At 37.3% G+C, this 12,876-nt stretch overlaps 1 protein-coding gene and 1 pseudogene across 2 annotated transcripts; one reads left to right on the top strand and one right to left on the bottom strand.

The window, feature by feature from the left end:
* Window positions 1-3,645: 3,645 nt before the first annotated feature.
* On the top strand, window positions 3,646-6,807 carry LOC143605063 (protein NRT1/ PTR FAMILY 6.3-like; annotated as a pseudogene). Its single transcript, XR_013148430.1, has 4 exons — window positions 3,646-3,726; window positions 3,840-4,057; window positions 4,610-5,180; window positions 5,952-6,807. The product of XR_013148430.1 is annotated as a protein NRT1/ PTR FAMILY 6.3-like (transcript).
* Window positions 6,808-6,889: 82 nt separating this feature from the next.
* On the bottom strand, window positions 6,890-12,451 carry LOC143605065 (oxysterol-binding protein-related protein 2A-like). Its single transcript, XM_077081321.1, has 7 exons — window positions 12,022-12,451; window positions 9,409-9,771; window positions 8,693-8,753; window positions 8,097-8,602; window positions 7,497-8,018; window positions 7,299-7,412; window positions 6,890-7,202 (listed from the first exon to the last, which is right to left on the bottom strand). The coding sequence occupies exons 1-7, from the start codon at window positions 12,439-12,441 to the stop codon at window positions 7,026-7,028; spliced, it is 2,163 nt and encodes a 720-aa protein (XP_076937436.1). The 5' UTR covers window positions 12,442-12,451; the 3' UTR covers window positions 6,890-7,025.
* Window positions 12,452-12,876: the final 425 nt, after the last annotated feature.

Raw genomic sequence — 12,876 nt, 5'->3', positions numbered from 1 at the left:
TGCCGGATCTAACCTCTCGTGGAAAACATCTATTTAACCCCCTAGATTATCCGTAATATGCCCGGGGTCGATTAGTGTTTCTTCACTACCTTAGCTAAGGATTCAAACAATACAAAACTAATCTAAAAACGAAATTGTGAAAGCAATACAAAATTAACTTACTTAGTCGATTGATCTACATACGCTAATTTTTAAAAAAAGAATGATCGCCTTTCAAAAGTTGATATTATATAAATGCTAGTTAGACCAAACCCAATGAACCGTTCTTAATAGTGCATTTGGGTGATATGGCAAGGAGTGGAATATTTGCTACATTTTAGCAACCTTGCATTTGGAGAAGAGCACTTCTCAACGTGCGGGTTTTTGGCAAGATGGCGACGCCAAGTAGGTAAGTATTTTTTTTCTCTCATCTTATTCCAATTGCAATAATGAGTTGTAACAACTTGGACATCACATTTAATTTAATTTAAATCATTTTAAAAGCATTAATTTATGTATAATACACTTCTATAAAATTTATTTACTTAACAAGGTATTCTTTACCACAATAAGGTAATTCAAGTAAGTGGTACACAAGCCTTTAACGCACAAGATAATAGTAATTAATGCTACTTTTAAAAAGAGGTTATTTTTAAAAAGGAAAAAAAAACTATTTATATATTTAAGGGCTAGAATTAAAAAAACATATACGTATAACTTATATTTTAAGTTATATTGATGTTAACAATACAAACAAAAAGTATAATTAATTATAAAAATTATTAAAGCTTAAAAAAACTATAAATGAATTACCTTTATTGATCACTAGATTTTATCTCTAATACGGGGATTGTTTTACATTATTCATTTTTAATATTTATATATGTGTATTTGTATTTTAATTTTATTTATTGCAAGAAAGTTAATAATTAATATACTTGAGGTTTGATGATGAAATGGTTTCACAAATAAATAATATGTTATAATCTGGTTTAAAAGCTATATGGGTTTGGTGATACTCATTACCCGTTTATTTTCTTTATTATAAAATTGTTTCTTAATTATAAATAATATCTTTTTTTAAATAAAATAGAATATTAATTTTTAGTATATCCCTATTTTATAGGATTTTCATATCAACTATTTAATGAGATTAATTTTTAATATAATGAGATGTTATTACCCGTTTAAGAGCTATCTGGGTTTGGTGAGACCTTTAGCTGTGAATTCGGGTCAAATGCTTGAGAAGCTTTCATTTACAAACAAAGCAATCTGATGGCTTGAGAGAATGGTTGTTTTACATTTTTTGTTTTTTAATATTTAGTTTTTGGATTTTAATTTTCTTTATTGTAAGAAAGTTAATAATATATATGAATTTGGGTTAAATCAATGAGAGACCTCTATTTAAAAATCAAGCAATCCGGTGGCTTCCATAAAAGGAGGGAGCGACCACATCATGACACAGGATTTTAGGGGTTTCGTTTATATATATTATAGATTTTAATAGTACAAAAACAGAAAATAACCAATTATAAAATAAAATAAAATAAAAGTAGTGATGATGTGAAATGTAAGTATTAATAACGAATATTCATATTGTTAGAGAGAAAACGGTAATTTTGATATCGTTATAAAAATTTGATGTAACAGAAAGCGGTATTTATGACGCATTTATAGAATTTATGTAACACTGACAAGTTATCCGAGGATAATAATTTTATCCATTAGGCTGAGGGGTGTGGGGGGCTTTAATGGGGGCTCCAACTAATAATATTATGACGTGTGGCAGAGAGAGAAACTGGATAAGGGGGGTGTTGGAGCCCCCGTTGGAGCCCCTAGCCCTGGTGTGGAGGGGCTCCACGAATTTTTTTTTATTTTTTTATAAATATATTCAAACAACGTATTATTAAAAAAACTCATAAATTATTAAAAAAAACACACATTAATAAAAAAAACACATTAATATCTAAAAATAAAATAAAAATTAAAGTACTAAAAAAAACATTATTCTTATTCTTCGGCTTGGTCTTCTTCGATCAACCTCTTTCGGATACGTTCCTTTTGTTTTTCCATTAGCATTTGATCGACCGGATTTAGGTTACTGAAGTCTCTAGTAAGAAAGTCCAAATCTCTCATTCGACTTTTTTCCTTTTTGTCATTAGAGACCACCTCCATGGTTTTGTTGAATTTATTGAGGGATTCAACAAGATTGGCGATGTTTACGGCTTCCCCCTCAGCCGGTTTTTTCCCTTGGCGTCCCTTCCCAATGGTCGCCTCCTCGGCGGTGAAGACGTTTCCTCCTCCGCAATGTTTAGGTCGAATCCAACGCGGCAATCCGACCCGGTTGAAGTGCTATACGCTCCAGTTCCGCATCAAAGTCCGTCGCCACCAGCTCAACCCACTTGGAACACCTTTTCAACCTCTCCCACAACAATAAATCGTCCCACGTCTTCACCATCCCATACCTCCGCAAACACTCCTGCTTCCACTCTTCGACCGTGAAATTGTAAACCGCCAAATCATCACTGCCACTTGGTCTCATACGACCGCTGTTCCTGTTGAAAAGATTAGTAAACAAGCCGACAAATTTTCTGATTTCGGACCACCGACCCGAAATCATATCGGCGTTCCGCTCTGTACTCCCAACGAGCATGTAGAACGTCTCCCTAACCTTTGTCCAAAAAAACTTGCTCTTTTGGTAGTCGGCTGCAAAATGAATAAATAAATTAGATTTCCATTTAACTTTTATATTTAACTTTTTTATTAAAAATCATTTTTAAAAACGTTAAAACAATTACCGCAACGCCGATCCTCAGAAATGACTATCCAGGCCCGACACAAGGCTTCCTTCTCATCCGATGACCACGGAGTGGCTTTCCGTTTCGTCCTCGGAGTCGAAGCCGGTCCCGACCCGTCCGTTGCAAGTTGTTTTTTCCGGTGGACGCGTCTTTTTGGTCCCGTAGCTTCACCGTGTGATTCTTGTGTCTCTGGAACAACAAAGTTAGGAGACGGTTGTGTGTTGGATGGTTGAAAGCCGGATGATTCTTGCGGCTCCGAATAAAACATCGGTTGGTGCGGTGACGACCATAAATCGTCGTCAATATAATCTGAATCAAGGTTTGGGTACCAATTTCCAGCCATTTTTTTTTAAAAAAAAGTTGAGAAGATGAATTGATTTTGGGTGAAGGTTTGAAGTTGTGGTATAAAAATGGGTGAAATGGTGTATTATATAGGAAAAAAAAAATTTTTAATTTAATAAGAGCCCAACGGCTCTTTTTCTAAAATTCAACAAGCTCATCTCTCTCTTCTCCCGCTAACAGGCTCACGCCTGCATGGATTTTCGCGTTAGCGCCCCGTTAGCGCCCCCATTAGCGCCCCGGTGGTGTGGTGTTAGCGCCTGGGGGCGCGAGCGGAGGGGCTCTAGCGCCCCCGTTGAAGCCCCACTCCCCTCAGCCTTAGGTAAAAAGACATTTTTAAAAGATTATACACTTCGAAATGTGTTATGTTGGTGGCTATAAATGATAAGGTCGGTCTTGGTCTTGCCTCACTATAAATACTCTCAACTGCCCTCAAACCAAAGTCTTTGTTACTCTTCATACATCCTTAAATAACACAACACAAAACATATTTTAAGGAAAACCAACATCATGGTTCTCTCCGAAACCCTGCCCGATGCTTGGGACTACAAGGGCCTGCCCGCTGCCCGTTCTTCCACCGGCGGTTGGACTAGCGCCGCCATGATATTAGGTCCACCGGAGACACTTTATTTCCTTACATGAATAATATTATGTCCTCATATGAATAATAATATTATTATAGGTTGTTATAATAATGTTATGACCATGTGATTTGATATATAGGGGTGGAGGCATGTGAAAGGCTAACGACGTTAGGGATCGCCGTTAACTTGGTGACATACTTGACTGGTACTATGCATTTAGGAAACGCTCACGCGGCTAATGACGTTACTAACTTCATGGGTACCTCGTTTATGTTATGTCTCCTTGGCGGTTTCCTCGCCGACACCTTTCTCGGCCGGTATCTTACCATTGCTATATTCACCGCTATTCAAGTAACGGTTAGTGTAATTTAAATTTTATGTAACGACGCAGCTTATTGCATGTTTGCATTTTATTTACTTAAATTACAATAGGAGAAAAAACTAAAAAGAAAGATTCCATAGAATAATATTATTTATTTGATAATTATTTGTTTATATATGATTACGCGGATAATTGTGTGTTTCCTTTTATTTTCTTAAATTGCGATAGTAAAAAAAATATTGCATGGAATAAAGTTGTTCAAGCAACAATCAATATCTTTTAGTTTATATATATCAGCGTAACTTATTATCTGTTGGCCTTTTGTTTCCTTAAATTATGATAAGGGAAAAGAAAAGAAAAGATTTCATAGAATAATATTATTTATTTGATAGCTATTAGTTTGTATATGGCAACGCAGCTAATTGTGTGTTCACCTTTTATTTTCTTAAATTACGATAGTAAAAAAGAAAATAATCCATAGAATAAAACCGTTATGTTTTAGTTGATCGTTGTAGTTTATATATAACAGTGCAGCTTATTGTCTATTTGCTTTTATGTTTGATTATTATTTATTTGATGATTATTAGGGTGTGACAATCTTAACGGTCTCAACCGCCATTCCAAGTTTACAACCACCAAAATGCACCCAAGCTCCAAGCACATGCGTTCCAGCCACTAGTTTCCAGCTAACTGTATTGTACGTCGCTTGTACCTAACCGCTCTAGGAACCGGAGGCCTGAAATCCAGCGTGTCAGGTTTCGGGTCAGACCAATTCGACGAGACAGACAAGGCAGAAAAGGCCCAAATGACCACATTTTTTAATTGGTTCTTTTTTTTCATAAGTATCGGGTCATTAGCCGCAGTTACGGTTCTAGTTTACATCCAGGATAACCTCGGGCGACGATGGGGGTACGGGATTGTTGCGTGTTCAATCGGGGTCGGGTTAGTTGTGTTTTTGTCCGGTACTAAACGGTACCGGTTCAAGAAACTAGTAGGTAGTCCGTTAACTCAAGTAGCGTCGGTTTTCGTTGCGGCGTGGAGGAAATGACATTTGGAGATACCATTAGATTCGTCGGTTTTATTCGATGTGGATGATATTATTATTACCAAAGATGTTGGGAAACTTAAGGAGAAGTTGCCCCATAGCAAACAGTTTAGGTGAGTCACATTATCTTGTGTTATTAATTTGTTTAAATAAATATGTTGATATGTTATAAAATATGGATCCAAACAAATGGGGGTCCTGTTGGATATCACGAGAACCTGAATTGGACCAGACTGTTGTTAACAGTAGTTTTGGATCTGAATCTTGGACGGTTGTGTTTTGACTGTTTGTCAGGGTGTAAACGAGCCGAGCTGGGGCCCAAGTTCGGCTTGTTTTGTCCTATGAGCTCGAATTCGGCTTGTTTTAATTTACGAGAGCGAGAGCTCGTCACATGAGTTATTTTTTCAAGCTCGGGCTCGACTCGTTTATTAATGATCAATTAATTTATATACGTGTTTTTATTATTTTAATTATATTTATATATTTTGAGAGAAACCTTAAACGAACCTAAGCTCGTTTCGAGGCCGTGTAGGACCTTAAACGAGCCAAAGTTCGACTCGAGTTTGGTTGTGTAGCATGAAATTAATACATAAAATTCCAAATCAGGTCAAACTTATAATTACACAAGGGTAGACAAGCCTAAATGAGCTTCATATATAAGGCTCGAGCTCGGGCTTGATAACTAGGTGAGCTTTATTATAAGGCTCGGGGTTCACTCGAGCTCGAAAAAGCTCGACTCTTTCAAGCTTTTTATTGATCCGAGCTTGAGTAACTGGCAAGCGGCTCGACTCATTTGCACCCCTAAATACTGTTCGTGGTAAACTATTAATAGTTTAATTAGTTAATCATGATTATTATATGTTTCTTTCTTTGTTTGTTTGTAGTTTTCTTGACAAGGGGGCAATCAAGAATAATGAAAATTTTGGTGAAAATTTGAAGGTAAACAAATGGTGTCTTTCTACATTAACAGATGTGGAAGAAGTGAAGATGGTGATCACAATGGCACCAATTTGGGCAACCACAATCATGTTTTGGACAATATATGCACAAATGACTACTTTCTCGGTGTCGCAAGCGACTACCATGGACCGCCACATCGGGAAATCGTTTCAAATCCCTCCGGCTTCGTTAACCGTGTTCTTCGTCGGCAGCATTCTGTTAACAGTCCCCGTGTATGACCGTGTCGTTATCCCACTCGCAAAACGGTACCTTCAACACCCGCAAGGGTTAACCCCTCTTCAACGTATTGGCATCGGGCTAGTGTTATCCACATTAGCTATGGTTTCAGCTGCGTTAACCGAGATCAAACGGCTGCAAACGGCTCGGTCTCATGGGTTGGTAAACGAGCCGTCGAAGGTGGTCCCGCTAAGTGTGTTTTGGTTGGTCCCACAGTTTTTCTTTGTGGGGTCGGGCGAGGCGTTTACTTACATCGGTCAGCTTGATTTCTTCTTAAGAGAGTGTCCTAAAGGGATGAAGACTATGAGCACCGGGATGTTCTTAACCACGTTGTCGTTGGGGTTCTTTTTTAGCACGTTGTTGGTGACCGTCGTGCACAAGGTAACCGGTGACGAGGACCCATGGCTAGCGGATAACTTGAACCAGGGGAAGCTTTATAACTTCTATCGGTTGCTTGCAGCTTTAAGTGTTTTGAACATTGGGTTGTATCTATTAGGAGCAAGATGGTATGTTTATAGAGAGCATAGGCTTTCTAGTCAGTGTATTGAGTTAGAACAAGAGTGAGTTCAGTCTTTGTGTAACCACAAGATGATGATGATGAACAATTAATGGGCTCTTTGTGCCCTTTATTCTTATTTAAATAATTCTTATAACTCATATAGCTAATTAACATGATTTATGATTTTATGATTTTCTATTTTCTCCAATCATTTATCAAAATTTAATACCAAATCATATGCACTATTTAGATCTAACATACATGGAAGGTTTTGCTTGGCTCATCATCTGCTGCTTGAATCAATCATTTGTTCACTAAATTCACCAAATATATCCGGGCAGCCGTCCCAACTACCGGCCTCTCGTTTCTCCCAGTATCCGCCTACGTAGCGGTAGGTCCCGCTCTCGCTGTCTTTTTCAAACCATCGCGGTTTCAATCCGTTTTCTTGTAACTTTCTTGACTGCAAAGTTGAAAGAATTGTGAATATTAATATTAGTATACTTATGTATTGATGTATTGATAATTATTTAAGTTTAGTAGTGAAGATTATAATTACCATTCTCTGTCGGGTCTCGAGACGTAGCTTTTCAGCGTTCGCCATGTCATATTCGCCGTTCTCCAAATGGCGTTGGTCCGGCCTGAGTCGTGAATCGGTAGGTGGAAGCTTCTCCTTAACAAACACCAGCAATAATCAGAACAACAATAAAACAGATAAAAAATGTAACATAATATGCATTTTTTCAATTAGTACTACCTTCAATCCCGGAGTCAACTCATTTAATGTGATAGCAAACGACGTCAAATTGTATCGAGTGAGATTAACAGGGGTCATAGTCCTCTGCCACAACAGATTTGCATCACCTGCATCCTTTTGCTTCACTCCATTTATATAATACATGCTATCATCCCACTTCCCGAATAACGTTGCGTGCTTTTTCCCACTAGCGTCTTCAACAAACCCGTGGACTTGTCGGGGGTTTCTTTCAAGAATAGACTGTTCTTTGAACTTAAGTTTGCACGAGTATTCTCGGTTACCGCATATATGCATTGTTCCATGATGATCACAGTAAACTTTACCCAAAATAAGATTATAAATGCTGGTTGTCACCTTGCTCCACTGGAAAACCTGACCATCATCAAACTCCAATGTAAGAACACCAACCGGGTCGAGCTGAATTGATCGACCCCAAAATTTGGTTCGGATGTTGCTGTCACCCCAGAATTTCCACCCTTTACCTTCAGAGTGACACGCGATTAGAGTCGGGTGGTGACTAACCTGTAAAAGGAACAAAACTGTGTGAATATTTATTCACTATAACTCAATAATAATGAGAAAGGTTAAAGGCCAACATACCTTTTCGGAGAAGAAACGAACTCCTCTCTCTGGGTAATCAGCTTCATAAGTTTCGCCTAACAGTGGGTTGAACGGTTTGCAGTGTCGTCCTTCTGAAGACGCGTATCCGGAAACCGCGAAAGCAGCTACATTTAAGATTCTTTGGAGACTGTTTCCTTGTTTGCCATGGTGATAAGCTCGGTCTAGAAGGTAAGAGTACTCGAGGTCTTCAAAGCACTTTTGCAGAGACGAAATGGGTTCGTTAAAATAAACGGGAAGACAGACGCGTGTGAGGTCTTTTCCAACATTGTCTTTGATCAGAGACCATAGACTAACACCCTTTTCTTGCTCAGCAGGATCCGGAAGCTTCTTTCTCCTTGCAATTTCACACTCGGCCATTTGATCGGGTTGAATGTTTAATTCGGGAAAACAATCTTGCGTGTCATAGAAGTATGTTTCCTCATCTTCTGAAGCGTCTTCAAGCTCTTGTTTCTCAATGTCATCAGACGATTCAGTTGTACTCCATTCTGTAATTATAGAACATGCAAAACCACATCATGTTGATAACTTGATATCATAAGTTCATAACATGATTATAACATATGTATACAGCATACCACTGTATTTTGCACGGCGCAGGTCTGAAAATTCCTCTTGCTCGGCTTCAATATTAGCAGCCTGATGCATACAAAAGACGCTTGCTTGATAAAAAAAATACATATAATATAATGATCAAACACAGGTAAACTGTATACCGCAACTGCTGATCAATCTTATACATTGACAATATTTATTTTCCTTATTCTAACTTGTACATATTCAGGAATTGTCTTTAGTTAGGATTTATTACCTAATGTTGATTCAATAAACTAGTATCTAACTAAAGATGGAACCTAAACTACTTCACCTATAGCTGTTTCTAGCAAACCATTAACTTTAACATGAGGGATGATGATATTATGAAAGAGTAATGGTAGGTTTTTAGCAGGAACAGGAAAGATAGTAGAAAACATAATAACTTGGTACTTGAATCTTGGTCTTGAAGTTGACCATATGTATGTCAATTTCGAACAACTGGGCATATGACATGCTACTATAATCTAACAAGGTACAAACAGGCTCTTGGTGAATTATTGATTGCTAGAAAAGTAATAAGATCACTATAATCACATGGGTGGGCCTTCAATTTTTACACAATTTTAGGATGGAAAAAGTTGCAGTTCTGATGATATCCAGAAACTTTGTTCACATTAACCTACTGGTCCAACTTGCGGATATCATTCGAAACACATAATTATTCATATTAGCATTAATAAAACTGAAGAAAGCATACCTCTAACTGCCTCAACGTGTCGAGCAAACTCGAACGCTCTTCACAAAGAAGTTTAATTTGTTCTTGTATGACAGAAAACTCCAAGAGCATGATCTGCTCACAGTCCTTTACAAGTACCTCACTGATTCCTTCGTCGAGTAGGCGTTTCTTTAGCCTTTCAGTTGATAATGATATGTCAGTTGGTACAACAACAGATGGCTTATCATTTATTTGTCTTAAAGTGAATAGATTTTTGGTTGATGCCAATGCTTCCATCCAGGCAACCCTCTCTTTCTTTGAACTAGTTCTCAGATGAAGTGTCTTTGTTGCTGTAAATATATAAAATCTTTTATCATCTGATCTACTCTCTCGAAATGACGACACCTGTCCAATAATAACTACAACACTTCAGCAACCTTTTAAGTTACATACATCAGTGAATCTTGAATTTAACAAGAACACCTCCAAGCAAAAGAATTGCTTTGAAGTTCTAAACTACACAAGATGCTTCAAGTAACAAAAAGCTTTTAAAATGGACTGCTGACCGATGCAATACTTTTATATGTAATTAATCAGACTAATCTGAGTGATTAATCATGTTCCCGAGTCCCTTTTAAGGAGTCGAGTGGAAAAAAAAAAGGAAAATTTTTAATAATTTTCCCTCGTAACTTTCCTTCCAGGATAGACGGATTTAGAGAGTAATTTCCCGTCCTAACTTCCTTCAAAAATCTTTTATTTCCTATTTTCGAACACGGGAACATGAAATTAAATTATATCTTTCCTTTTCCCTCATTTTCTTTTCTCTCGGTAATCTCTTTCCTTTCTTTTCTTCCGTTTATTAACACAAGAACACTAAGATCACAAAAGACGAACAATTTTCCTATATCTGTCCTCTGCAAATGAATCTTGAACTTAACAAGATCTACACTACACAAGATTCTTGCTGCAAGTAACAAAAGTTTTCAAAAATGGAATGCTAATTGGTGTAATACTTCTGAAAGTAGTAAATTAAACTAATCTAAGTGATTACTGCATTAAGATCACAAAAAGATGAACAAACTGGGAAAGAAACAATTAGCAAATCAGATTAAACATAGCGGTTTCATATAACACGTTGTACTGCATATTCTTGCATATATTATGTAAAGCATGAATCAATCAATCAATCAAAAGAAACAGATGATTAAACATTTAAACTCACCAAAAGACAAGATCTAAATTTGCATACACACAGGGCAAACTCTCACACTGATTTAAATCAACAACAAAATAGTGTGCAGTAGTAGCAGTGACCACAAAATAAAGCCAGGCTGCTATGTGGCCCTTATAATATGCCCCACACAACAATCCAGTAATAATGATAATTTGAAACTATGTTATAAATTAGTATCTATGTATGCCTAATTGAATAAATAGTTAGATACTAATATTATTGTACATTTATTCATGTATTTTATCATTGACTGGTCAACTGAGGCTGAGCTCAGATATCTAGATATTCATGGCGGCATGGAAAAGATGCGTAACCGGAATCAACTTTTACAGTTAAGAGTAAATTGTTAAAGGGGAAATGACCAAAATGCCCTTTTGACCGACTTTTTTTACACTGTCTACGCGTAATCCCGTTTGGATCATCGACTTTTTAATCATTAGTCGACATTATTGTAAGCCAACCAGATGTTGTCACATGTCATTATATTGTCCGGCCGACAGTTTTTTTTAAATCTCATCTGACGCCAAAAGAATCTCGTGAAATGCCTAAAATCTCTCGTTTGGCGCCAAAATAATCTTGTAAGATGCCAAAATAAACTCGTCGAGCAGCATCTTGTCGGACGTCAAAAAAATCTAGTCGGGCCAAAAAAATCTTGTTGGACACGAAAATAATCTCGTCAGACACCAAAAAAACCCGTCGAATGTCAAAAAATCCCGTTAAACGACAAAATAAACTCGTCAAACGTCAAAAAATCTCGTCATACGCCAAAATAATCTCGTCCGATGCCAAAATAAACTCGTCGAACGTTAAAAAATCTCGTCAGACGCCAAAATAAACCCGCCGAACATCAAAAATCTCATCAGCCGCCAAAATAATTTCCTCGCATTCCAAAATAAAACCGTCAAACGTCAAAAAATTCTCATTGGATGCCAAAATAAATTCTCGTCAGACGCCAAAACAAACTCGCCAAAAATCCAAAATAATCCTGTCCTTCAAAGAAACCCATTGTCCAAATTTCCCATCGACTAATGACTAAAATTCGACAAACCAACGGGATTTCACATTAACACATAAATATTCAAATATAAACATTCTCTTAATTCTTAATTAAGACTAATAACTTAAGACTTGTTTGATAGCTTCTTAACAGCCATTAAGGCTACCTCTTAATGGTTCATAACAGAGGCTACCTTTTAATGGTTACCTCTTAACCATTCAGACTTGAGGTATCTCTTAACCAGTAAGAGATTATAAACATTAAGAGGTAGCCTTTTAATGATTGTTAACAGCCTGCCAAACAGCCCCTAATTTACCTTATACCGGTCAAATGGACATTTTAGTCATTTCTGTCTTTTCACTAATAACTTAAAACTAAAACCTCTAAACTAATCCAACGTCGTCGTTTTAAACTTGTTAATTACCTTAAGATGAACAACACCTAGGGTTTTATAACCCTTAAACCGTCTACTACTCTCACACCGATCAAGCCGCACATCACCGATAAGCCTGACGTCATCTCCGGCCGATACCGTCATCATCTCCGGCTGAACCACCTTCGAGTACGTCAGCACGCCGTTGCGTAACACAAACCACCGCGATCTCCATCCCTTGCCGTAATTCGTCCACTTGTATAAAAATCCGGCGAAACTCCGGCTGCCGGAGCACGATTCAGATGACGTCATTCCGACGGCATTGACGTCGGATCTCGTTAATCTTAATCTCACCTCCGCCGCCGCAGAATATGACCGTGAGAGGCTTGGTTTTAGCTCCGGAGAGTGGTCTCCGGCCGCCGGAGTTTCTAAGGATATGCAGCATAACGGATGCAGTTCTTTTACTCGCATTTTGTGTTTATTTATTGTTATTATTATTATTATTTGATGGAAGATATTAATATCATGTGATTGTTATGAATGAATATTTATATAGAGGTTCCAAGTTCCAAAAGAGACATAAACAAGTGAATCTATTTATTAGCTCATTTTTGTAATTTTCCTTTTTCTTTTTTAAATTAAAATATTATTATTATATTTTAATTTAAATGGCTGCTTTCTTTTAATGTTTAGGCATCCGCTGTTGCCCAATTTTAACCAAAATGTGTTGTTTTAACTGGGCCCATGTTGGATTCAGAGTTAAATTTGACTTGAGTATTTTTCCAGGAAACCATGTCATCGGCTGCCAACTGGCCAATGACGAAGGTTGCTTAGAGCCCAGGGTGGTCACGCCCCCCCTGTTTTTTTACGCAGTAGTGTAAATTTACCCGTTTTCGTCCGAAATTT

Source organism: Bidens hawaiensis, unplaced genomic scaffold (assembly GCF_021521415.1).
Source record: "Bidens hawaiensis isolate Kalapana, Puna unplaced genomic scaffold, B.hawaiensis_p1.1 tig00067829_1, whole genome shotgun sequence".
In the NCBI taxonomy this organism is placed as follows: Eukaryota; Viridiplantae; Streptophyta; class Magnoliopsida; order Asterales; family Asteraceae; genus Bidens; species Bidens hawaiensis.
Note: the sequence above shows the minus strand (reverse complement) of the source record. Positions and strands in the feature narration are given on the sequence as shown.

Coding starts and splice junctions, on each gene's coding strand:
- LOC143605065 (XM_077081321.1), bottom strand. CDS start 12,441: ATGCGAGTAAAAGAACTGCATCCGTTATGCTGCATATCCTTAGAAACT. Junction 8,754..9,408: donor ACACGTTGAGGCAGTTAGAG/GTATGCTTTCTT, acceptor TGTATGCATCAG/GCTGCTAATATTGAAGCCGA. Junction 8,603..8,692: donor GCGCCGTGCAAAATACAGTG/GTATGCTGTATA, acceptor CTATAATTACAG/AATGGAGTACAACTGAATCG.